The sequence below is a fragment of the Chelmon rostratus genome, chromosome 18, assembly GCF_017976325.1.
Source record: "Chelmon rostratus isolate fCheRos1 chromosome 18, fCheRos1.pri, whole genome shotgun sequence".
NCBI lineage: Eukaryota > Metazoa > Chordata > Actinopteri > Chaetodontiformes > Chaetodontidae > Chelmon > Chelmon rostratus.
In genome coordinates, this window is record NC_055675.1 from 18,078,351 (window position 1) to 18,105,862 (window position 27,512).

Sequence of the window (27,512 nt, forward strand, 5' to 3'; positions counted from 1 at the left end):
TCTTTAACCATTATGTATTTTCAATCAAAAGGGGGCAGCAGATACACATCTGGAACTTGAGCCAAATCAGATGTGTCACATACCCTCAGATCAACCTCAGAAACAAACCACATGACTTAGTGTGGATGTATAAACTTTGTGCGGCACTGATTTCACTCCATGGAAGGAACTATGGCTACCAAATACTGACTTTTACAACCAGCTAAAAATGTGAATGACGTCCAGCAGTTATAAATACATCTATAGGCAAGATACCTGCACCCCTCCTCCTCCTTCTTACCGTGGAGTTTGACTCCCAGCTTATAGGAGGGCCGTCGCAGGGGAACACCACGGGTGGTGGGGGAGCGTGGGAGGGTAGAGCAGCTGAAGAGAACATCGGCGCCGAGTGCCGGATCAGCCACTGCGTCGCTCAGGGAAGGAAGGCGCTGGCCGCGATAGATACTCTCATCTGACAGGGTGCGATGGAGGGAGCGACGGTTGCTGGGTGGCTGACCTGGTGGCGATTTCTGGCCGTGCTGCAGAGGAGTTATGGGCGGAAGTGACGAGGAAATATTACCAAATCACAGGATCTGAACCCATGCATTATGAGCTCCCATGCTTCCAGGCTACATCAGGACATTTATAAACATTTATTACCATTTAGCAGATTTTTGAGACATCAGTTATACACAGATGTTGTCATTTATTTTCACTTTGATATTTGCTAAAACAATTTACATTAATAACACAAAGTTCAATTCGATGTAAAATAGATACAAACGTAGCAGTATTATAATGATTTGATTTAGCCTTGTCCAACCAGGCAATGTCTAGACATATTTAAATGGTGATAAGTTTTACACAATCTGCTGTTAGTTAGTCAGCTTTACTCACTAGAAAGATTCAGTAAAATATAAAAGCTGTAGACACCGCTCTAGCAGCAGTTTAATCGTTTTGGGATTTGTTCAGTTAATGTGTCTAAGTAAAAAAAAAAAAAAAAAAAAACAGAATGCAATCATGTGCAAACAAACTGTTTTACACAGCGTCCCAGTGATTTTTGGAATCGTGGTTCGAACAGGTTGTTCCTGTAACAAGACTGACAAACTCGCCTGCAGACGTACCTTTTCCTTATGTCTGCGTGGTGCTGGAGGGCTGTCCGGGACACTGTGTCTCTTCACATCTTCCTCCATGGTAGATTTGGCATGAGGCTGGGGCGAGTGCATATCTCGAAGAGAGGGCCTGGCTGCTGGGGTCGGAACAACCTCCACTCCACCCTCTCCTGGAGATTTCCTGAACACACACACACAAACACAGATTAAGCAACCACAGTCATGAGATAAATGATAAAGATATGTGGTCATTCAGCTACAGCAATGTCGAATTGCATTAAGTTACTGCATCACTATTAAGCATTTAGTGTAATATCCTCTCCAACCACAAGGGGGTAATCAAGTAGTGTGCATATTATTACTACAAAAAGACATAAATAGGAAAGTACACAGGTGATTGTAAAGCTAGTAATGTTCTACACGGGGATTCATTCTGATATAACACTGGGGTCTAAAAGGCTCCATCAACACCTCTGACACAGTCTCCACATGAATGCAAGACTATGAGCTTCACAAAAGGTTGTACTCAGTGAGTGCTTTTGTGATTGTGAATAAACTGGATTATATTGTACAAGTCCTTGTGTTCATTTGTCCACTCCCTGCGGGGACTGGTAGGTTTACAGAAGCCGAACTCATCCCAGTATGTCCCCAATTCAGTTGTCACTGAACAAAGCAGTGATAAAAGACTAGATATTCACTTCTTACGTAATCTTCTTATGTACTGTATGGAAACTGTTACAGAAACACACATACCAGGAGTTTTTAAGGGCCACCTAAACTCCACTTGCACCATTAATACAATACATCTTAAAGGATGTGTAAATGTATGAAGCTTAAATCCACTGGACTGGAAATTACTATTAAAGACCCATTTTACTGTTTCCAAAAGTCTCCCCCCTATTCTTACTTGCGTGTGTCACCGAAGTCGACAGAATTGATGGTGGAACCGGGCTTCCTCCAGCCAATCAGGTACTTGGACTGAGCTCCCTGGCGGGGGTAGAAGCTCTTGGGCCCCGGAGACGCAGAGGACTGGGAGGAAGGGGAGGTGGCTGAAGAGGAGGACTCCTCTCTTGGGGAGCTGTGGCCTGAGTGCCTGGCACTGAATGAGGGAGGGGAATCAGAGGGGTTACGTATCCTGGCAACGCACCACAAATAACAAAAGCTTAGAGACTGATGTTAGATAAATACAAGTTGCATCATAATCCTGGTTTTGAAAACCATTTTAAGGCAATGACAGGATTTTTTATGTATTACCTGGATTTCTATATTGCTTAGAGACGAGAATCCAAAGTTAAGAAATCAATTTTTGTACTGGGTCAAGCATAAATAAGTAATTAATTAATAGTGTAACATTCTAATCATCTAGGAATTTTCAAGGGGAGGATATACATTATTGAGTTATAGAAGGAAAATATTAAGCAAAGTATCACCTGTAGTCAAGCCAACCTTAGCACAACTCATTTCAGAGCCCCCCCACTTCTTTCCCCTATGTCACAATGCAGCCGAAACGCTGGACAGATGATACCCAGGTCATGAACTCTAACTCTATCCGAACGGGTGAATTAAGACTCGCTCAAACAGGAAGAGCGAGACATTGGGCTCCAGACACCAGTTCGGCTGTGAAAAGTTGGACACGTGTTCTACATTTCCTGAGGCCTAATGTGGAAAGATAAGAGGGAGTTAAAATTACTCCCGCGCTTGGTTTCCTGGAAAGACTTATTGAGAGGGAGGTGGTCTAGTGTGTGTTCTTCTAGGGCGAAGAAATATTGGCTTGAGTGATGAGAGGTGGAAACACGCCGCACAGGTCAGGCAAATACTGCGATGACGCATGACAAAGTGGAAGAGGTCAAATTTGAAAGTAAAACTGAAATTAGTTCAAGCTGGTGGATGCAACTTTTATTTAGATAAGCTAGATTTCTGCATCGTTCACTGTCGTTCTGTGCTGTATCTCCCTGTTTGGTTTTACGATGTTTTTCAGCATATTTTAGTGTGGCTACTACTACACTGCTGGTCCTATCAAGGTGAGAGACAGTAAGTATTTATTTAAAGAAGTGCACTGATTGTGTTTTCCATCTACAGGATGCATACAAAGCACTGGTTCTCAACTCTGCTGGCTTGTAGCTCGAGCTGCAAAGATTAGTCATTTAATCAACCCAACAAACTATTTAGATAATCAACCAATTGTTAAATTTATTGAGCAAAAATGTCAAAAATTTGCTGGTTCTGATTAACGGTGAAAACAATCGTCAGATTAATTAATAATGTAAAGACTTAGTTGCAGTCCAACTCGTGACCCTGACTAGCCAAGTAATACCTAACTCAGTACAGGTCGCTTATGTTCTGTAATAATTATTAATAATTAATAATTGTGACTTGTTAATCATATCACAACTCAAATTTATCAAGGTCCACCTCTCACCTCGCAGGTTTGTAACCACTCCCTTGGAATATAAGGTTGTGTACTGTAACAAACAACACAGACAGACCTCGAGTGTGATCCAGCCTCACTCAGACTGTAGGTGCTGCTGTCTCTAACGAGGAGATGAGTGGGTGGGGTCCGGCCTGTCCCTTCCAGACTCCTTTCTCCTGGAGGGCCCGGGGACTCGGCGGCAGCAGGCGACCTCTCCAGCATCCTGCGGCCTCCCTCGGTGGGGCTGTGCCACGGAGACACTGACCGCTCCCTGCTCTCTCTGCCTCCGCTGGGAGCCAGCAGGGAGGTGGTGCTGCCATGATGGGAGTGGGGGTGGTTGTGGTGAGGGGCTCCATAAGAGCTGGTGTCGATGCCGCTGTCGGCCGACGCACCCTGGAGGTACCCTCCTCCCCCCAGGCCGTTGGGCTCAGTGTCACCCTGGTCACCGCTGGAGCCTCCACCCGCTCCCATTTCGTACCATTTATCGCTGTCGCTGTGGCCCCCGCTGGAAGCTGTGCTGGATAGAGTGTTACTGCTGGAGTGTCCAGAGTAAGGCCCGTCCGACTGCCAGAACAAACAGGAAGTTGAAGAGCAAGGGGAAATGACAGATGAGGGAGGTTTCCATGTTCGTAAAACATCAGTTTTTAAGCAAATTGGTGACCACCATATAATTAAAGCATTAAAACATCAGACTACAGTATTATTAACCATGCTAACAGAATTAACTTAACATATGCTAACAGAGGACCAGAATCCTTAATACAAAACAAACACATTATCTGTTCATAAGAATTTAGAAGAAGAGGGGTTTTAGAGCATTTAAACTGTACGGACAGAGTTCTTATGGTGTAAGTGTAAAACTGGTGTAAAGCCCAACCTGGCTGCCCTTCTTTGGAGAGAGATGGATGACCTGCTCCTGCCTCTGGATGCGGGGAGCTCCAGAGTAGCCTTGACCGGACTTGGAGACCGGGGCATCTGCAAGAAACAGACCAATAAACACAGCTGGCGTTGGTAACAAACACACACACAGACCCCGCAGCACAAACAAATGATGTGCTGATGATTCAACAGAGAAGTTGTTCTCCTCTCTGCTCACTTATGTGCATTTTGCTACTACAGCACTCATGCTTCCAGGAGGCCCATAGCGCTGGCATTGTTTTCAATTTGCCTCTGCCGCGTCCGTGAACGGAAACGCAGATCACTTGTCATCAAAAGCAGCACACATCAAATGGAAATCTGTCCCCAGACGGTCCCTGCTGGCCTTGTTTGTTCAGGGCAAGCTGTGCCGCGTGAGGGAAAGTGTGTATGTGTCCTGAAGCAAAACTCGGGGTATAAATGGGACTGTTGTGTAATTGTCTAGATGTTATGCAACAAGACATACAGAGTAGGCAGTTAATGACCACAGCACCATGAGAGGGAGAGCTAAGGGAGGTATCATAACATCTGCTGGGTTGAATCTAGTACTGTAGTGAACTCCTCCATATCTCACTTAGAATATTCATTACTCTGCATAGTTTGCTCTGCTTAGCAGCCCATAGGGCTCTCTGCACTAATTAGAGATGGTTGCATGTGCAAGCCTGCTTGTTTGATTGCCTGTGCATGTATAAGCAGTATACGTGCCTCCATGTTTGTGCACGTGATATATTGCTTTATTTCTACACAGTTGTTACAGGTGTGATTGGTCAACCAGATGTCTAGTTAACCAACAGCATGACATCCCAGCAGCTTGAGATGATGTTTGCATTCCTTAAGCCTTTATTGAGCTTATAAAAAAACTCTGATAAGGAAGTTAAAGGTCACTGTGTATTGGAGGGAAAGTCATTACAAATACTTTTTCTGCAATTTTCTGCATCTGACCACCTAATGAATGAACTACTCCACAGGATATCAAAAGAAAATGGAGCAGTTGCAGTGTGATATGGTAGACGAAAGAGGAAAACTTGATGCAATAATTACTCAAATGAAAACTCTATATAGGCTACATTAAGGGCTAAGGTAAGGTCCCATTTCTGTGTGACTGGAATTGAGAGACAAAAAGACAGAGCAAAAGTGAGTATCCTGCCCTCTGAATGACTCGTGTTATTTCTGGACACAGCACGGCCACATCATCATTGCTGAAGACTAGCGGGTCAAGGGGGTAGAAATGGGAGGAAGAGGAAAGGACAGAATCCGAAACCACAGAGACAGCAATGTAGCCTGTGAAGGGCTGGACACTTGGCTAACACAAACCCAGCTGGCCCAGCCTACATTGTTCCACCCTGACCAATAAAGACATAAGTGCTATAAACAACCACAAAATGACAGACTAGGGCCTTTCTCTGTGATTGTGGCATTCAGGAACAGGTTGAGGACATGGCCGAAAGTAGGCTGGTCAAGAATCAACCAAAGCAACATCCTGCTGGGAATCAGAGGAGCGGTGGAGGAGCATGTAGTCTTTGTGGCTTTCAGAGGCCGAGCTGGTAAACAAGGGGAAAACTCCCAAAGAGCAGTGCATGGAAGAATACTCGTAATTAAAAGAAAGCCAATGTACGAGAGATTAAAAAGATGAATGAGAGGCAAACATGAGCGGCCGTGGAGAATGAGGAACTGACTGCAGGGAGGGAGGGAGGGAGGGAGGGAAAGGCACACAAAGAGAAGCTTGGCCAACTGTGTTGACAGGAAAGAAAGGAATTTCTTCCCTTTCTCATTTATTAAACCTTATAGAATAGAGTGACAGAGAAAAAGCCACATAATTTAACTGAGATGACTGTTTGATCTCACTTCGACCATTCAACAACTATCTCTTTCCCTTTTCTGTTTGTGTCATTATCTTGCCACCTTTTTTGGTCTGTTTGCAGAGACATTAAGACGTTCTCTGTGGAGGCAATATAATTCACAGCCTACAGAAGAGGTGGAGGAAGAGGAGGAGGAAGGGGAGGGGAAGGGGAAGGGGGAAAAAAGCAAGGGAGAGGAGTGCTGTTTAAAGGCAGCGCGGATGCTGTCAGAGTTGGTATCTCAGCTCTGGAAGGAGCAGCTCCAAAAAACTGTCACGAGCAGATGAGGAGGCGCACACAAACACCCCCCCCCCACACACACACACATATACAGACACAGATTTACTGGAGCAATGTGGATAAATATGGATGAATTATTTCCTGTGCTGTCCCTCCCACCCAGGCTATTCAAGAGTCAAATGCCTTCACATGCCTCCCGTATAAGCACACACAGAAAATACATTCCTCTCTAACTAAATTTACTGCATGAACTCCTTTACTTCTCACCTGTGGACCCTCGTTCAGCTCCTCCGCCTTCCTCCATTCTCGACCAGTTGGGAGTGGACTTTCCACTGGACCCACCCTCTCCGACCACCTCTCGTCTCTCCGCAGACATAGGAGAGTGGCGGTTGCCTACAAACCTGGTGAATGAGCGCACAAGCACAAAATCACAACACTTTGATTTTTTTATTCCGCGTCTGTTAATCAGCTAAATGTGTTTTGTTTCCACTTATTAAAAATGCAGAGCTAGAATTTGACGGAATGACGGAGTACGAATCACAATACATTTTCTCACAGGCTGTAGTGGGTGGAAGTAAAAAAAAAAAAGACGTTCTGTCAGGAGCATTATCACACACAAAGACATTCAAATGCTATCACCTCACTCTCCTACACTAACGTCATGCACTGTTACAACTGTCAAATGAATCTAATCTCAAGCCAATTCTTTCTATATTAGAATAAAATTAAAAAAGAATTTGATGAATTAACTTTAGCCAAGTTGAAATGATTAAATCTGCTTCCTAAATATAAAATAAAGGCTCCAAGAGTCTCCCCAGGTGTTATCATTTTTAGGTGCTTTCTAAAGATGAAAACTGAGAATCTGTACCATCAGCTCATGACCACGCAATCATGGTGGTAAACAGTTAAAAGACAATTAACAATTGATGTTCCTATCATTAATGAAATAACAAAAGAAAGAGCCTAAGGCCAGCAAAAAGCCTTTTTTGGGTATTGTTGCTTCTTATATACTTATCTGATATGATCATAATTTGGATTAACAAATACTCTGAAACAAACACAGTCACAGCCAAACACAATCCCTCTCCCCCCTCTTCCTTACTGCTCAGGCATGGACTTCTGTCTCCAGTGAGCGGAGCTTCCGGAGGCGTCACTGGAACAGGACAGGTTGCTGGGAGAGCTGCGATTGTGGGGGGAACGACCCAGCGCCAGGGAGGAGGCCAGGCTATAGCTCTCACTGCCCGGAGACATCCTGGTATACGAACAAACGCATATACACACAGGAACTGTAAGAATTTACGGGCGCGTGGAAATGGAGGAACTAAAGGAAGATGAAATAAACAAGGCAAAGCGTTGCACGAGCAAAATGTTCTAGGTTGTTCCTTCAGAGGAAATTCCATTGACGGATGAAGAAAATTACATGAATGCTTAAAAGCTTGTGCTTAAAATCAGCTCCACGCCCAGTACCTTCCTTTTGTGTACTGTGCTGACACACTAGCTTGAAGAACTTGCAAAGATTTTTTTGTTTCACTTCAACAGTGTTCGGTGAAAATCACATGAATATTCTATTCCAAGAAGCTAAGGGGTTCTAACCTCTTGGTGTCCAGAGGCCGGCCATCACTGCTGACACTGCGGGGGATGACTGCGCCCCTCTCCAGCCTCTCAGCTGACAGCGTCTTCCCCACTGAGCTGCCCAGGCTGATGGCCCGGTTGGGCGTGTGGGGCTGTGGCGAGGCGGTCAGTGACTGCTGAGGGCTGCTGGACGTCCTCTGCCACTTGTTGTTATTGCTGCGGAAGGGGAACTTGTATTCGAAGGAGCCACTGTCGCTGCTGCTGCCCTTGTATTCTGACACAGGCATCCGATAGAGCTCTGAGCAGCCCCTGCAGAAGGGAACGAAGAACATTTTGTTTGAGAAGCAAGCTGTTGTTGTGTGTGTCTGTGGTGTTGAGGGTTCACATAGCTTTTCTTTTGTCTTGGCAGGCATTGAAAAGGTCTGTGATAAGATTTGGGATTTATAAATTTCTCAAAATCCCCTTATTTCATTTGGTCTCTTAAAGTAAGGCTGACCTGATGCACCGCAGATACCAAAATTAATATATTAGCATTAAAACTTAAATCAAACAAACCAAGTCCCATCCCCACCTACCTGCGTGGAGTGGCGTCATCATGTGGAGGGATGATGACAACACGCACTGTTACTGAGGTCCGCAGGAGGTCAATCATCTGTTCATGGGTCAGTGTAGCAACTGCAACTTTGCAGATTTCTACCAAGCGGCTTCCCTGCCGCAGCCCAGCCTGCCAGGCGTAACCATACGGCTCCACCTATTAGCACCAAGATTTGATTGCATTACAGCTTCAGCGATGAGATGGTTAATTCTCCAAACAGTGATATTCAAGATGGATAAGAATTCTTCCACCCTTTGTCTTATAATATGAAACATTTGTAAAATTGTATGCTGATATACTGAAGAGGCGTAACAAATTATCTCCACAGTTTCTGTTCATTACCAGTAAACACTTAAAAGCTACAAAATACAGCTCTTATGAAAAAGCAAACTCAAGGACAGATCACCATATTAACAGGATGACTATGGCTAATAAAGCATATTCAGATCTGCTCACTAAACGCATGTTCTACCCCGAAGAACTAGATTGTTTTAGAGAACACTTTCAGAAGAATATTTGAGTCATGTGCAGACAGATACCTCAGCCACGATGCCTTCATAGTTCACGTGGAAGCCGAGCTGCCCCAGGCCATTTCGACGAAGCGTCATCTCCGATGTCTCACAGCCCTTAGTCAGGAACTGGACATAGGGAGGGCAGAGAGATGCACAAAGTACAGATGAAAGATGCAGTGACGGGAAAAACCAGAGGAGGGATGATGAAAAAGAACCAAACACGTCAAGAGGTGAGGAAAAAAAAGTGAAAAGAAAAGGGGTTGCGGTGAAGGAACAGACAGAAAGAAAAATGGAGGTGAAGGTATCTTCCACACTGTCCGTAAAATTGGCTAAAAAGACAAACAATGTTTTCATGCGTACAATCAGTTGCTGCTTGAAAAAAAACAACTTTTAATAGAATATTGGGACACTTAATGGAGTAATGAAAGACTGCAAATGTGTAAGTCTGCACATGTTTGTACTGTTAGATATTCCATTGATTGCTACAGTGTGCAAACCTTTGTTTACTTCATGTCTTTCTGCATATGTGTGTGAACATGTTCAGAGCATACATACACATGCTTCTTCTTTTAAGCTGAAGAGGAGATTTTTACTTAAGTGATCCCTAAGAGATTTACAGCCATAAATAAAGATGAATTAGTGCTCCGGCATAAGTGGTACACCTCTCACTAGATGTGCACGCTCATGCATTCACATGCACTTGGCAGATGATAGAAATGAAAGCAGGTGCCTCTTGCTGTGACACTTTGGGCTGTGTTCACACAGAGATGCGTCGCTTAGGAGAAGCACTTTTGAACTTCATGTTTTTTCATGGAGGGATGCGACTGAGCATTCAGGCAGGGTGGGGAGCGCTGTAAAGCTGCTGTGCTTCTTTTTCACAGGGTGAGATGTGGAAAAGTTGAAAATAGTTAAATGTTTAAGGAGTTACAGTTTGGATCATCTGTCAAACTGCAAGGGGCAACCAATGGAGTTGACGAGTTGGATGAGCTGGATGTGGTAAAACTAAGCTCATTCCGCACTCATTTTCATTGTGGTTGGTCAAAACTCATCCCTTGCTCCCTCCTTCTCGAGATGTGCCTGGCAGCTTCAGGGCACCTGGCATTTCTCCGTCTGAGCAGGACGTTAGCAAAAGCTCAGTCGAAGTCAAACTCGCAGGGAAGCGTGAATAAATCATGCTGCAGACTGGCACCTGATAGGAATTGTTATGATGCTCTCTGATGTTTCTGAATGTGTGTGTGGGAGAGGAAGAGAGTATAAGAAAAAAAAAGAACGATAAGGAGCAAACAAGAGGGAGAGGGAGAGAGAGAGAGAGAGAAAGCGGGTGGCCCAAGGCCACTTCCCTTCCTCTCCCTGGCACCGAGGTAGTCCAAATGATTGAAGATTAACGCCAGATGCATGAAATGCAACATGAAAGTGATACATTTCTGAGTCCTGAGCCAAATAGCAGTGTGTGTGTGTGTGTGTGTGTGTGTGTGTTTTCAAATATGTTAGTATGCATGTGTGCAAATCAAAGAATCAAAGATGGTGGACTCAATCCAGGTTACATAAATACATGATAAAAAACATCAAATGCGAACACACACGCGCACACACAGACACAGACACACACAGTTTGAAGGTAGGGAGAGACTGGGGAAATGAATGCATTCTAAAGCATTGATGATTACATAAGAAAACACCTTTTTTTCTAACCAGTTTCCATGGAAACAGCTAAGGAAGAACTAGCACCACTTCACTCTATGTGTGTAGGTGTATGAGCCATTAGGAGTATGCTGTCGAGAGGTATTTCTGAAACTCCCCCAATAAGCTGAGTAACCAGTAATGAGACAGCGGCACTGGCATGTAGACACAAAAGTGTTGTCATTCTGGCAGACTGACAGCCAAAAAATAAACAGGAGGAGAGACTGTGAGTGGGCCAGGTAAATGATTAATGGCAGACAACAGCATTTTAGTCTATTGATTTGGCTTCTCTGTACTTTTCTGCTCACATGAATGAATGTTTTTCAATTCTTCGGTCTTATTCAACGTCTCCAAACATGGTCTCCTTTAATTTTGCATCATGAGTCGTGCCATCCTTTTGGTCACAGCGACCAAAAACATCATTCTGTTGACACTGACGAACTACATCATGTCAGTTCTCTTGGCAAATAAACTTGGCACGAACTGACCTAATTTGATTCTGAATGTGTAGTTGCCATGACGTCAGCTATGAAAGCAGAGGGAGGGAAGACCCACAAATGTCTTATATATATTAAACATATTACAGATGAGGTGTTATAATTTCATTATCTAAGTGTGCATATGTAATGTATTGTGTGCGTGTCTTCTAACCTCTAGACGTTTGACCACCTCCTTGAAATCCTCAGTGTTATTACTGACACTCCTCAGAGACACACTATCTCCGCGCTCGTAGAAAATCCGCAAAGAAGCAGGGCTGCTCAGCGTCCAGCCAATCACGTCCTTAGTGGCACAGTTGAACACCACGGCCTTGGCCTCCTGGTCCAACAGGATGAGGAAGTCATTGGAGATGGCCAGAAGGGCCTCCAGTTCCCCTCCAGTCCCATGATCCTCAACGTGCACCGGCCAGGTCACCGCCCCCAGGCTGCGCAGCTCTGCCCCTCCATACGGCCGGCTTTTCTCCTTTTTCTTGTGGGCCAGTGAGATGAAAGGGAACTTTCCCGAGGGGTCGATGGGTGTGCTGGTGGTGTGGCGCTCGGCCAGGTCGCGCAGGTACTCCTGGCGTGTTCGGGTGGCCATGGCGCGGAACTTGTGCGACTTGTGGGCAGCATTTTCTGCATTGATGACCTTGGCCAGCAGGAAGTCCCGGAACACGGAGGACTTGGGAAAGGTCACGCCTTCTGGGATAAGGGGGCCGAAAGAGGGCACGTCTTTGGAACGAGTGACCGCCACACTACAGGGAGAGGAGCAGACCAGGCGGAGAAAATGAGGCAAGAGGAGAAAGAGGGGAAAAATGGGAGGAGAGAAGAGATGAACTGATGGTTAATGAATCAGTTGTTCCTGTATTAAACCAACAATTTAGGGTGGGTATTTTGTTCAGACATCACAGATCCTGTGGCTTCGATTCAGTGTTTTATTACACAGTAAATCTATTAGAAATGTCACATCACATTCAAGCTTGAAGTATTTATGTCACTACGATTTAAAAGTGCTGCCAGATGCTGAAACAGAGTTTATGTATGATATAAAGCCTCATGCCGTTTGCTCACCCAAGTGTGGGAACAAAATGGGTACAGTTCTTGACTTTCTATTGCTTCAACACACTAAATGATGTTCATAGTAAGTTTTAACAAATTTGCTATTGTGTGGAGGCTACATGTATTTGCCTTTTCCCAAGACTGGAACATGCGCTTCATTTACGTGTCCGATACCTCCCTGTTTTCCCTGCTCTCCACCTCCCTGCTCCTCACCCCCCTTTTCCTTTCATTAAGTCCCTGGAATGGCCATCGGAGGCTGTTTGCCCTGTCTGGTATGTCAGGAACTCAGCTGAGAAGCCATGGAGAGGAAGGAGAGTTGAGGAGGAGGATGAGGGGAAAGCGCTATTCCAAATCTCCTGCCTTAAGTGCCAGAAAAGCCAGAGTGAGGGGAACAGGAAAATGTGGCTGAGAAAGGAGGACTGTGTGGGAGACTCTGTAAAGACAGGGAAATGATTACTTACTGGCAAACTTTCTTGAATTTTTTTTCTGTTATGTGAGACAACAAGACTTACAACCTGATCTGTGGAATGTCTCAGTCTGAAGTGGTTGACAAAAAAAAAGGCAACAGTGCCCCAAAAAGGCCCTTTACAGGACCGAAAAAAGCACTATATGTGTACATGGATCACCTGTCCTGGTCTAGACCTCTTCTTGACCAAATGAGCTCAATCACAGATCCTCTCTCAGGTGATAATTACCAGCTGACAAGAGTAGCACTGGAAGTCGGAGCCCTCATCCCACACGCCTCCCTGCTGACATGCATCAGCACACGTGTTGACACCAGAATTAAACGATTTGTCTAATAAGCAACTAAAGTCAATATGTCACCCACGTACTGCTAAACATACCTCAGAGACACCCCGTCCTCACCGGAAACGTGTGGTGTTCAATTATAATAACCATCAAATTGTTGACACCTCATTTCCCACCTTTCCTTGTTTGCGGCAGACGGAGGTAAGAGAAGAAACATTTCATTCTGCTTGAAATTGCCTGGGAGAGTGAGCACACGGGTCATTCTAGTACAATGTTGACAAATGAATGCTGGGAATAGCCTCAGTAGTATGGCAAAATGTTGCTTGCTTTTCCCACATGGCATATGCACTGTACTCCCATGCACATCAACAAGACAGAGGTAAGAAAGCGTGTGTGTACATATGTGTAGGTGGAGGGTCACACAAACATACTAGCATGAACATCCGTGCAGCTGCTGTGGTAGGAAATTGTGTCCGTTTTCATTTCAGCCGCTTGCATGTATTCGATTTGAACCCTATTTCCCTCATTTTTACTTTCACAGAGAATGATCCAAACAGTATAAAAATTGCACCACCCTGTCAGTTCAAGTTGCTCACTTTCTGACGCTTTGCCTTGCTTGTTTGTTGCTGACTGCTAGGTTTCTTTCGCCTTTCAGTCATATTAGAAGCAGTGGAAGAAAAGGATTAGCATTAAGTGCACCACATGTGACATGCAGTGAGTACAAATAATTGATTCTGGATTTTCAGATGCACCATTTAGTCCTTATGTTTACACCTATACCTTACCAATACCTTATGTTTACTTAGACAGTTTTTTATTGTCTAAGCTGGAGCCCTTAAAACCCAATATATTTGACTTGTAGTTATATGAGTAGGTTGATTTAAAGGCTCTGCCACAGGTGTTTTAAAGGCAAGTACCCTTCAGTGTAAAAAGAGCCTGTAAATGCTTGAATGTTAAACTCACTAGTTAAAACGGCTACTATCAATATTCTATATATCCTTTAATAACATTGGGTCGTAGGACTATGTGTATGTGAAAGGAGTAGCTCATAGTGATGAAACCACGATTATTGCCGGAATTTGCAGTCTACATCATGCTTCAGCTCAAGGTTTTGGCTTCCTGACTTACATCTTTACTATTTTGGTTCATTTTCACTGCTCTCATCAGCATCATTTCCAGCTCAAGGAGGCAGCTATTTTTAGCAGAAGCTCCAAAAAACCCGCTACCTGCCCTGCACCAAATGACAGACAGACAAAGTTAAAGCTAAAGATACTGCAGTTTTGTCTCAAGAGTTGGTGGAGACCAAAACAGAACTTAAAGGAGAGTCATTTGAAAATCAGATGAAAGCAGTAGCAGGGCGCAATATGATTGTGAATGTGCTGAAAAGACATATTTGCTGCATTCAGGTTCACTTTAACTACATCAGCTTTAATTCCATTTTAAGCCAGCTCTCCCTGCTAACTGTAAGTACAGTAAAGCCGAAAAAAAAAACCCAGAATTGTCCTTTTTGCTAGCTTTCACCTTGGGGCATTCATTTTACAATTGTTACTAGCACACAGAATCTAAATTTTTAAACTGACAGCCAATACACAAAGTAAGTGACATGGTCTCGAGGCAATGTTCCCCTGCTTTTCTGCAGATGACAAATTAATCACGACAGGTATTTCAGAGAGGAGCAGCTAAAGTGGTTATAAGCAGGCTGAACAAATGATTAAAATAAAATGTGACCTTTTATTCTGATTCTTCTCCATCACTACAAACATCACTCAATACATTACACTGGAGCTCTAAAAGCACTTGTACTGATCTCAAACACCTGTGAGTCAGTCAACCAAAGACCTGTGACTCATGCAGGACAGAGAAAAGCAATGGAGAGAGAGGGAAAGCAAGGTCGAGGTATGAAAGCCAGATAACAAGACAGAGCGAGCATAAAAAAAAATACTGAATGAGAAAAAAAAGATCGAGTGAGAAAAGAGGGTGAGGATGAGGAAGCGGGAGAGAGAGAGGGACAGGACAATGTGGTGGAATGGGGATTGTTGGGCTGTGTGACTGCTGTGTGATCCGCCTGGCAGGAGGTTTGCCAATGAAAAATGAAAGAGCACAATCCTGTGGTTTCAGTGATTTGTGGTCTTATAAATATCCAGTGTGTGGGCAGCTCCGCTCTTCCAGTATCCACGACCTGCTGCCCACTGAGCCAAGGCAAGAAAAAGAACATGTCAATACCTATTGGAGTGGGTGGCTCAGAGGTGTACTGTGTGTGTGTGTGTGTGTGTGTGTGTGTGTGTGTGTGTGTGTGTGTGGAAGGTAGATATAACATGTTTTTGTCTACTTGTGACAGCTAGTCCTCAAAGCAGAAAAACATTTACAGTACTCAGGTTTGCATCGTGGCTCGGGCAGATGAAATGTGCTCCAAACACTGATAACACAGCAGATAATGGTCATTTAGGATTTGGGTGAAAATTTGAGTTGGTGTTGGAAATTTATGAGGCTAATACATACAGACCCTGAAATTGATGGTTATGGATATTAGTGGTTTCTATTTTTCTGTCATCATAGTGAATAATAAACAGAAGACTGCACAGAGAAGATCAATGTGTACCTCCAGCATGTCACATGAAATTGCCATTACACAAAACGAATAACCAGACGAAGATCAAACTGTGTAAAGAAGTGAATAATTTTTCACACAGTACCAAACATGCTCATTGGCAGTCACGTTCAGCTCAGACATACAGTCACTATTACCTCATGCCACGTGAAGCTTGTTTGTCTGGTCTAGTAATACTCTCATAACTGTGGTGCAATACCTACATGAAAAACAAACTGCACTGGCACCTATTCCTCTACGTATATGCAAGCACTCAGCCCAGCCCTCATAATGAAAACCATTTGGACTGCAGCCATCAAGACTTCATCATATGAGAGTGGTTTTTAAAGTAGCTGGTATTAACAGGCAATTATACTTAATACTAACAACATTACAGCAGTAAATGAAGAACAAACAACATGCGGCCTGGTCTACTACAAATAGTTGGGGGAAAAAAAATAATTGTGTTTTAAAATTTTGGGATAGTAAACTCATTTTACTGTACAAATACTCCACACATGCAACTCCCAATTACATACACAAATCAAAGCAAGCACAGGCAAGTCAGAGCACATGGCAGAGTTCTGTAATGTTCTGCAAATTTAACACTTTTTAAGACCTTCTTAATACGAAATAAAAAGTAATTTCATGCCTTCTGTCAATACCAAAAAACCAATGTCAACAACAAAATCTTAGCATGTAACAACAATTTGTATACAATTAACCAATTATCATGGACTAGACCCAGGCAGGTGGCAGAAACTGAATGGATGGATTAACCAGATCAAAAAAAAAACAATGAATTAATCTAAGTTAATATAAACTTTTACTCAAATTAACACTTGCTCGTTGTGAGTCGATGACCCTCCTGACCACTGTGGTTAGCAGCAGCAGCAGCAGTGTTTACTACTGGCCTGATTGTACTGAGTGAAACGGCACAGAAAAAGACTTAACAGCCTAAAGCGCGCACAATCCACCATCGCACTGGTTTCACTTGTAGTTTGGAGATGTATATTGTCTTCCAACAGCCCACAACCACATAAAAAAAGCCATGGTTCGAGAAAAGTTTAGGAACCACTGCTTCAGAGGGCAGAGCCTTACTAAATAGAAGTGTGCCATATTCCCAGCCCTGTGTGTATGTGAATATCCACTGGAACCGAGAGTAAACACATCAAAGCTTCAAAGCATCCTTTACTTAATACATATATGACTCACAGTCAAAATTCCCTGTGGTGTCTCTGATTCACTTCTGAAACCAGATGTTTCACCTATACAGTATGTGTGAAATTAGTTTTCACTTCAAAAAACCTAATTCGCGTATGTGAATCACAGAAAGCGCGTGGAGTATTTGCTCCATATTTGCTCTTTGGCTGGTCTCTTTGTTCGTCTGCGTGTGTTGTTGCTCAGTAATGAAGTAGCCCCATGGGGGACAATTAAGACCTCACACAATGTGCTCAAACAGCAATTAAAACAGCCATTAGTGGCAGAGGGAGGAAAAGTCATAGAGAGCAGAGAATGACAAGACAAGTAGATAACAAGACAGAGACGAGAATAAACAGAGAATGAAACGTCCTTCACAGCTGAACAGGTTTGAACAGGAAACAGAGGGAACGCAGAATATTCGTTATGTCTTAAAAATGACTCTGGACGGCACTTTGGATTGCATATTGCACATCTCTGACAATGCGGTAATAACTCGTGAGCTGTAGAGAGGGCTCTCAACACTCACAGCCTACTCTATGATGGAGTGATGGAACTGCAAAGGCAATGAGAGATGTACAACACTTTGAGGCAACAGATAAGAGCAGTATTGTTTTTGCAGTGATGGAAAGTGATTCATGAGGAAACGTCACGGGCATACTTAGGCAAAACAGTCCAAATTATCTATCCAGACTTCATTTAAATTCATCTACTGTACATGCTTCTCTGTAACATGATACCTTATAAAAAAAAACATCGATATACAACTGTGTTCGGATACTACTAAAAAATAAGAAACAACTAAACAAGATGTTTTAAAGGTAGTATCACAAAAATACATAAAGTAATTTCTTTTTTTTTTTAAATCAGTGCTGGTAATAAAGTACCATAAAACTCACAATCTGCAGCCTACTTGTCTTCCTCATTTCATTTTCCATCAGAAAATCAGCATGAACAGCTAAATTACACTTTTTAATGATTTCAAAAGCTTCACCTGAGTAATTGTTCCAGTAAAAGGCATTCTTTTATTCTGTTTTTTAGTCACACACAGACACATGCTCCCGTGCCAAACTTGTGGACTACAGTTCTGGCTTTTAAGGATCACAGTCTTCTATTATGATGCCCTGTGACACCACCTTTCGTCCATGTAATATAAGCCAGCAGATAAATCACATAGATTAAACTAGGCTCACTTGGCACTTTTGAGGCTGAACACATGAGCAAACACACAATGCACAACAGACCATCCCTATTTACCAATAATACAACAATCTCTTGAAGACAACGCACACATGGGTGACTATATCTCACCTGTAGGAGCTGTTGTCGGAGCATGGGTTATGAGCACGCACAATCACAAAGACGTGCTGGAAGTGGGAGCGAATGTTTTTCGGAGTGAAGGGGAGAGCCCCGGGTTCCTGGAACACAATCGTGACGATGTCGTTCCCAATGTGACGCTTCCGCAGTAACTGGGAAAGCGCAACAACAGCAGGAGAAACCAGAGTTAGATTGTTAATTAGATATCTAGAAAATAAGGAACACCAAAGGAAAACTTTTGCTAAAGCTCTGTGAACATGTGAAAACTGAGTGCTTTTTCTTTTACTTTATCTAGACAGTGAAACTACTAAGATCAAGTAAGCTATGTACTGCAGGTTTGTCATTACCTCAACAGCACAGACGAACTGAAAAATACATGTGCATTATTTTATGACAGTCTGACCTTGATGACCATTTTCTTTATAAATAAAAAGCTGAAACTTGCTCATGACACTAAGTCTTAAGTGTGTTGGACCTGTGAGCCCTTTAATTAACCTACCTGTTGCTTATTGTTGGGTGTGTAGGGCAGCATGGTAGAAACATGAAACATGATCTCATAATCCTTGTAAGTCGTGTACAAGGAGTGGGTGCCAGTTGAGTCAGCTGAGGAGACACAATTGCATGTGAATTTCTCATGCCTTGGAATATGGGAAAAAAAACAATAAGCCACACTCTTCAGGTGTTTTTGGTTTCAGGGTCCACACCCAGATTTGGAAAAAGCATTTACAGTATATCAAATGTGTAATGTTTTCCACAAACAACTATTGCTATTAAATGTGGAGACATGTTTCTAACAAGTCCAACAACAATGACAGTCGACTCAACAATTCTTATCATTCAAAATATACAATATTCATGAATTCTCTCTGAAACACTTTCATTATAAACTACCATATTATGAACAATTATAACCAAACATCATCTTTATGTTCACCGTCTTCCAAATGGAAATGCTGATGGCCCAGTGTTCCCTGAGCTCTTAATAGGCTCTGGCCCTAAAGAAAGCCACTGAATGTTAATAACCACCTCCGCAGTCCATCGATGTGTTCTATTTAGAGAACAAACCGTCAGAAGGTGTTTAAAGGCCATACTTAACTCAGCTAGATTACCTCAATTAATTACACTCCTAAAGGGAGTGTTTTGCATGGCTGTATGTAAAAATCCTGATGTTAAAGTAATTTTAGATCACCAAATATGTAGTACTATAGACTATTTAGTATGCTTTTTGCACACAAGAAGGGAATGGTCCATTTACCTGGATTACCCACAGTGGCTTATAGTTGGATATGTGTTTGTAAACAACACCAATTATGACTCCACCACTTTGTGCGTCCCAAATTTTTTTCAGAATCAGGGTTGTAATTCATGAAATAGTCTGGACCTCTGGGCAGGGGCTATTTGCTGCTGTGATATGCTGCCACTCCACAAATGTTCTCTTGCTGGTCATGCAATCGTTTTTACAAATTACAGAAAAGGTCTTTCTATTATAAATTCCAAACAATTGGAAATTACATGTACAGACATTCAACATGCACACCATGTCAGAGGGTTTGATCCCCTCCTGCATGCCACAATCTATCAAATGCTTGCAGGGTGACCGAACACATGAGACCTTTATTCAATGAGAACTTGTATTTGGTGTATGCTGCTATGGATTAGGCTTTAGCTTCAGTGTCAGTGTGACACCATCTGGAGGGTTTCCACTGTACCTGTAAGGTAACATGAAATTTCTGTGCATATACGTACTCTTGGTGTCCAGCTGGGCCCGGTACTTGCTGAATCCTTTGAGTCTAACCCTCTCCCCCAGCAGATGAAGGAACTCCTCCAGTGCAGGACCTGCTGATTCGTTGTTGTACATCTCCTCCTCGCTGCTCTGGCCTGCCATGCAGTACATCACCCCGACTTTCCGCTGGAAACTTAACTACGGACGGAGCCGAGATTGTTGCAATGAAAAGGGGAGACACACGCATGTTGCTGTGTAAAAACCATGTCAGAGTAGCCGCGTTGACATTTTAGGGAGAACTCATGTTGGCATTTTAAGAATAACCACCTTGGGTTGTTCTGCAGTGATCGTGATGCCGTTTTCCAGATAAATCATGTTGACATTTTCAGAGGTTCAGCTTTTGATGATTGCATTAGGGAGCATGAGTATCAAAGAGCTTGTTTTGTATTTTTCTCCTTTTTAAGGTTGAGGTGTGTGTGTGTGTGTGTGCGCGTGTGTGTGTGTGTGCGCGCGCGCGTGGACATGTGAAGGAGTTGTGCCACTTAAATCCAACATAATAGTCTCTTCTAGTGAATAGCTAAATAAAGCAAAGATAAAAAATAACATCAATAATAAATACTTCTGTTCCACGATGAGACATCCCCCTTTTGTGAAAACACCTACACATAAAATGATTCATAAAATATAAAACGACAATAACTTGCTGTCCATAGCACAGGATAATACCTAGGAAACTTCTGTCTTTAGTTCAAAGAATAATCAGAGCTGAATGAATCATGTTTTTTAAAGAACGGTGATGACAATATATAATCATAAAGTGTTTTTACTAACTGGATTAAAGCAGCTGCGCAGCAAAGTCCACCAACCAACTCAATTTCCACAGTATTTCTTCCTTACCCCCTGCTCATCCAGCTTCATCAGTTGCTCAGTGACCTTCGGCGTGTTGAGTGCCAGGCGCAGGCAGTGGACGTTGAGCTCAGGCACCAGGTACTCCAGCACCTCTTTGAGGGGCAGACCTCGAGCTAGACCATGCTTGGATGTGGAAGGTACTGCATCTTCCAGGATGGAGCCCCTCAGGGTATTCAGCTGGAGACAGAGCAACCGGAGGGACAAGAGGAAGAAAATAGAAAATGCAAGGATCCAGGCAGATTTCTTGAGTTTGGATAAGAAAACTAAACCAACCAAAGACATTTGCTGTGACACTGTGGAAATAACACCAACTACACCTGTAAGACATAAAATATACACCTTATACTGTTGCCAAACTCATTCTCCCCAAGACATAGAGTTAATCACGATAAGCATTAAAAGGGAGTTTCTGCTAGCCTCTGTGGCCAAGTGCAGAGGGTCCCTGTAGATAACAGATCAGTATGGTCTTGATCTGTTATGTATGGAAAGTGTCCTGAGACAACTTCAGTTATGATTTGGCACTATATGAAAATATAAAAATATATAAATAAAATTGAATTGAAATGAACAACAACTTGTGCTGCAGTTGGAGATATAGAACAAAACAACGCAACATCATCATCATTTTTCCATCGATCAGTGGGGTATAAAATACTTAAAGATTTCTCTGGGTCAGTTACTGAAAACAGTGTGCTGAACATTGTGAAACACTTGTTTTATCTTTAGAGCATATTACACTGTAGTACTGCAGAAGCTTTGCCACAATAATAGAACTAGATTTAGTCTGGATCTCTCCCTCTCTGGTCAGTGCAGCGTGTTTGTTCTTTCAAAATCCCCCTATAACTGGCCACAACTAAAGCAAATCTAGCTGTCCAGCCATCACTAGATCAGGAGAGTAAGTCTATGAGGAAAAACTGCAAGAAAGCCTGTGATGAGGCCTAATGGCCTGCACAATTAAATTCAATTTGCAGAATGCAAAGGATCGCTCATGAAATCGATCTTTTTTCTTATTCTTTTCTTTTTTGATAAACTCCAGGCTAAAAAATGGATCCTGCCAGACTGCTTTCCCCGCTAGTGCAGAGGAAACAAAGTGCGGAGAAGTGTCTGACAAAGCAAGTAAAAAGAACGGATGATGGCTTTGCTGCTGTACTATGAAGACTCTTAAGCTTCAGACTAAAACTTAAGGAGGACATTCATGAATAAATCAAGAGGACTGTAGTAGGACCAGGACTTCTTTCATGAGGATTTCATGTAGCTGGATATCTGGAGTGGTCCCATTGCTCTTAAGTATCGCTTATATGATTTGCATTTGCGTGTAGTAGTGTTTGATTGGCCCAGTGTTGGTGCCAACACCTTCACGGCTAAAAAAACAGAGGACAAGCACTCTCGGAGAAGAGAGGACAACAGCTGTCCTCAGTGGAGACAAGACTTATCCCTTCAACATCACTGTATCCCACTCACTCCCACACAGACACACATATATACTGTATATCGATGCATGCCCAGCTCCCTGCTCTGAAAATAGCAATTAGAGAGGAGAGAGGGAGGCAAGAGAAGGGGAGAAAATAGAGGAAAACACAGCACTGTAGGTCGTGCGTCATCCCAAGAGATTGGAAGGGCTATTACTCATGGTGCGTTTCAATACGAGAGCAATGCTTTTCCTCCTCTACTCAAATACCTTTGGCGCTATTTTAGTCTCGTTTAGCTGCGAAATGGCACAGCTCAGTCCTTCACAGATGAAGGCTGACAAAGATGGTAGGTGGGCGTTCAGCTCAGAGAATTAGGACACGGATCTCTGACTCTGGTGTGTCTATAGGAGGGGATGGCAGCAAAGCTACATGGATTCACAGAAGATTCCCAATCAAACTGCAAATTGAGCACTGTGAATAAACAACTGAAGGAGGACAACTAAATCAAACGTGCAATAAATATTGAAGAATGGAGGTGGAGGCATATAAGGTCTTGAGCCACATCTGACAACCTAGAGATGAAGCTTTTGCCATGTATCTCCTCTACTGGGTTTTTCAATAAGCAAGGCTGGGCACGGATCCTATATGTCAACTCCCACACAATTTGAACTCATAAGAGCTTCTTAGTAACATCACTCAGTACAGAGTGTACTAAATATTGACACATCTGTGAACATGAACACAACGGCTACAAACACAATGTGTCCTGGTGAATGAACAGATAAATTGAAAACAAATCATATAACACAGCCACAAACCTGGCTGACGAAACACAACATATGTCAGTGTAAGGTGGAAAGGTGCATGCGTCAATGTACCTCGCTCGTTCTGAAGATGACCCTGTAGTTGTACTGCTGGCCATGCTCCTTGTGCTCATCCAGCTTCTCCCTCCTCAGACTCACTGCCACTGGGCCGAGGTTCTCATCTACCCCGAGGTAGTTCCAGTGTTCTGCAGGTGAGGAGGGATGAGGATTGAGGCAGGGATGGACAGAAATGGATGAAGTGAAAGAGAGGAGGGAAATTACACAAAGAAAGGGAACCTGGGACATCAATGGACAGCTTAGTAACTTTGCCCATTTTAAATCAATCAATTGACCTAATGTGGGGAGATGTAAAAACCTGACACAAAATTACCCTTGCATGTTTAAAAAAATAAATAAAAATAAAAAATTACTGCTTGCCAATTTTTCTCTTACTCTTAGTGAAATGCAGAATGCAGCATTTGCATGAATACTGAATATTGTGCCAGTGGTCGAAAACAGTTGAAGTTGCTTTACAGAAACTGGCTTTTTTTTAGGAATTACTCAAATACACGGCATTTGATTTAAGACAAAACTAAAAGATCAATTTCAATCAATGTAAAAAACTACGAATCTACGAAAGTTCCTACTCTCCTATTTTACTTACCTCTGAGGTAGAAGTACTTTCGGTAGTAATAGGCGCCAAGGTCAACATGCTCCACAATGTATCGTTTGGACCTGTCTGCATGTTGGCTTGGCCCATCCTTGGACGCCTCCAACACAGCCACACCAGCATTGGTAAAATGAGTAGTGAGGGTGGCATCCAAAGGTCCTTCCTCTGTACTGCCAGAAGAATTGCTTGAGCTCCCACCACTACCTATGCTGCCCTGCTAAAGGATGCAAGACAAGGAAAAGAGCAAGTTAGCTAACAACCATAATATTACTCTTCAGTGCATCCTCAACATGTACTGATCAACTTTTAAGTGATTGGCAATTCTTGTGTTTTTAAAATGGGAAAGTTCAGGTATTAATATTACAGACTGCAGTCTTCAGATTAAAATTGAAGAGCTAAAGAGAATCAGATTTAGATATATTTTAGGAAATCTCATCATCCTATGATTGCACAAAACGTACCTGCTTAGCAGGAGAGATGTTCCTCTCACCCTCTCCACCAATCTCATTTCTGAAACAAGGGCAGCTGAGCACCAGGTCATTGCTCTTGTCATCACCAGGGTCCAAGGCAGGGTTGGTAGAGTGTCCTCCTGTTCCCTCCTTGCTCAACTCCTCTTGTGAGCCACAGGGTGACCCATACACTCCACTCTGATTGGAGGACAGGGAGGATGTGGCTGAAGCCGAGGCAGCAGCAGCAGCTGAGGCGCCAGTCGTGGTGTTCTTGCGCTTGGAACCAGACTGCCGACTATGAACAGCCTCGTTGAGATCAAAAAGTAGAGACTGGACATCAAAATGGGAAAAGCCTTTTTGGCACAACCAGGGTTTGGGAAGTGGGCAACTCTCATCCCCTTTCCCCCCATCTTCAACATCTGAGCCAGCCCTGGATGTGTCACCCTCTACCTTCACACTACGCAGCTTACGGAATATTGACTCTCCACCTGTCTCTGACTTTGACCTCCTCTTCAAGTGCTTCTCTCGTTCCTTCAGCCGACTTGCGGGGCTACCTCTGACTGGACCTAAAGGTCCATCTGGTAGGTCCAGGGCAGCCTGTTTTATTGGGGCCACGGTAAGTAGCTCTGTTAGCCGCTCTGGAGCTGGGCTTCGCTGATCAGGAGCTTCAGAAGACTGGTATCCCTTTAGCATATCAAAAAAGCTCTCTCCTGACACACCATGCTTATCTATGGATGAAGTGCTGCCGTACTCACGGTGCATGGGTGTCCATCCGGAGAAGGACCAGCCCTCATTGCCATCACCATCCAGCTCGCTGATAGTTATATCGCTGTTACTGCGCTGGCGGATGCGCCTCATTCCTTTGCGAGGTGAGCCTAGATAGCCATCTGGTGACAGGAAGCGATTGTCCTTCCCCTTGCTCTGCATCTTGCTCTTTAGTGTGTTGTGGATGTTGCGCAGCATGGATGAGTCCTGCGGGCTTATCAGGTGGCCCAGCTTGGCTGACAGATTGCTGTGGGCAGTGACGGCTGACACCCCTCCTCCTCCACTGCCCCCACTGCCACTACCACCACCTCCCCCTCCTCCTCCACCACCACCTCCCCCTCCTCCAAGTCGTTCTCTATCTCCACTTCCTGATCCTGAGGAGCTGGTGGTGTTGGTAGAGCTAGGGGAGTCTGTTTCTACAGTGATATGCCAAACACCTCCTCCTCCCCCATCTTTCCGTGGGGGCCAATCAGCCACCCGAGCCCGAACCCCCATTTTGGGGACGCCGGGGTTGGTGCCGGTGGTGGAGGAAGAGGAGATGTGGGCGCTCTCACTGCGGGGTGGTGGGGCACCTCCATTGGGCAGTCGCAGGCGGCGGGTATAGAACTCATCACTAGCCGGCACAGAGCCCCCAACCGAGCGCTCTGTCTGAGAACGCTTCAGACTGGTCATGATGGAGATGGGAAAGGGTGTGGGGAGGGGAGATGGGAGGGAAAGGTAGGGATGGGTTGCCGATGGATTTAGATTAGGGTTAACATGATGCCCACTGAGTGAAGTGACGAGTCTCACGGATACATTTGGTGCTGCAGAGGGAGCAATGGAAAGGAAGACATGAATAGGTCTCATTGTTGAATAATCAATAGCAAACAAAAGATTTTAAATCAATAGTCTTCAGTAAAAGAAATGGTAGCAATTACAGTAAGTGCGTAGAATTTCACCCATACTCTATGATGTACGAAATGTTGCAAACATGGCTGGCTTTGAACTTATACAAATCAAATACTGGGTGCTAAAAGGATAGAAAATGCCGTATATAGAATTTTAAGTCGAAGGCCTCAAGTTTGTATTCTTTTTAATGAAAAATAGCAGATGCTGTACCTTTACAGAGCTGAAGTTTTGTGAAGAAATGTTGATTCTGAACATTCACGGCTGAAGTCTCTAATCAGCAGTCTGCATTGCAACCATGCTAGAGGAGAGCTCAATTTAGCCTGGATGGAACCAACTCAGCAACTGAGAATAGTAGAGAGAAAGGGCAGGGGTAGAAAGATAGAGAGAGAAATCAATGGAAAGAATTTTCAACATCACATGTCCTTATAGTATCAACTCCTGCCTTAATTTCAGCTGCTTCGAGAGCCACAATTATAAACAATGGGAAACAGCATTTCTGTGAAATGTAGAACAATAAGGCTGTGTTCATAACACAGACAATCAATCAGAACCAACAATAAAAATTAGGGAAATATTTGAGAGACACTATATTTGCAAACCAGGGTAGTCTATAGTTTTGAGAAGTCAATCCATTTTACTGCAGGGTCACATATTAGACCGCTAACAGCTAATGATTCTATTCTCAGCCAGAGTTTACCAATTTTGCACAAGATTATTGTACTAGTCATGGGGAGTATTACACAGGCTGTGAAAATTGAGAGTGATGCTGTTTGGGCTCTGTAGAAAACCTTGCTCAAAATTACCCTCGTAATGTCATCAGGGCTCTCGGCATGGAGACTGAGATTTTTAACAGAAAGCTTTTGTTACAAACTGGGAGGCATTTTGATAATACGTGGGCATTTACCAGGCAGCAAGGGTCGAGGAAAAATATGCAAGCAAGTCCCAAAAGTGAATTGTAGACGTGAGCAATTCTGGCATTTGACCCATACCAGGGAATAAATGTTGAGGTATGTCGGGCCTCTGCTTTACTGACATGACCTTTTTCTTTTTAAACACGTCTACTGTAAGCCTCACAAACTGAGCAAAGTGCAATGCTAAATTGTTGGAGCACTGTTTTAAGAAAGCCATGAAGTTTATTCCTGCAGAGTATTTATACATTATTCTGTAGAACCGTGTCAGCTAATACCTGAACAAGTGAAATTGTAGATGGATTGGAGTGGTGTGGTGTGGAGTGTCTTTTTTGTTTGGTTTTTTCCTTCATAACATCAAAGGAGCCATAAAACGCTTGACCTCGCTGTCAAAGACCTTGGACAGCTCTAGGACAGCCACACAGTTTGAAATTTCCCTTGAAGGGCTCAGGATGACTGATCATTTATATAAGTAGGGGGGTACAGCTTTCATGTGTATGGGCAAATTTGAGCCATTAGACAGTCAAAAACAAGAGTAAACTCACCTATTTGGTTACTGGACTAGTATTTTGAAGCCTCGAGTTTTGGATTACAGTTGTCTTGGTTTATCATCTTGGTTTTTTGGAGCCACTTCCTACAGCATACCCTTTTTTATCTTCTATTTTACTATAAATGACACCACAATTACATTAATTAAAATAATTAAAATGCTGTATTGAGGAATACTTGAAACTAGTGATTGAGGCCAT

The 27,512-nt window shown here is 43.4% G+C and overlaps 1 protein-coding gene across 1 annotated transcript in view; it reads right to left on the minus strand.

The window, feature by feature from the left end:
• Positions 1–25,639, minus strand: part of sipa1l1 (signal-induced proliferation-associated 1 like 1) — a 32,600-nt gene extending 6,961 nt beyond the window's left edge. Inside the window, exons 1-18 of the mRNA XM_041958647.1 lie at positions 24,215–25,639; positions 23,748–23,970; positions 23,159–23,289; positions 20,860–21,048; positions 19,986–20,160; positions 18,739–18,842; positions 18,234–18,391; positions 11,502–12,081; positions 9,198–9,296; positions 8,639–8,814; positions 8,085–8,372; positions 7,594–7,743; positions 6,759–6,892; positions 4,376–4,473; positions 3,575–4,062; positions 1,996–2,187; positions 1,101–1,269; positions 281–515 (exon numbers count right to left, since the gene is read on the minus strand). Of these exons, the coding sequence (XP_041814581.1) occupies positions 281–515; positions 1,101–1,269; positions 1,996–2,187; positions 3,575–4,062; positions 4,376–4,473; positions 6,759–6,892; positions 7,594–7,743; positions 8,085–8,372; positions 8,639–8,814; positions 9,198–9,296; positions 11,502–12,081; positions 18,234–18,391; positions 18,739–18,842; positions 19,986–20,160; positions 20,860–21,048; positions 23,159–23,289; positions 23,748–23,970; positions 24,215–25,639 (5,014 nt within the window). The remainder of the gene's footprint in view (positions 1–280; positions 516–1,100; positions 1,270–1,995; positions 2,188–3,574; positions 4,063–4,375; positions 4,474–6,758; positions 6,893–7,593; positions 7,744–8,084; positions 8,373–8,638; positions 8,815–9,197; positions 9,297–11,501; positions 12,082–18,233; positions 18,392–18,738; positions 18,843–19,985; positions 20,161–20,859; positions 21,049–23,158; positions 23,290–23,747; positions 23,971–24,214) is intronic.
• Between the last annotated feature and the right edge of the window lie 1,873 nt (positions 25,640–27,512).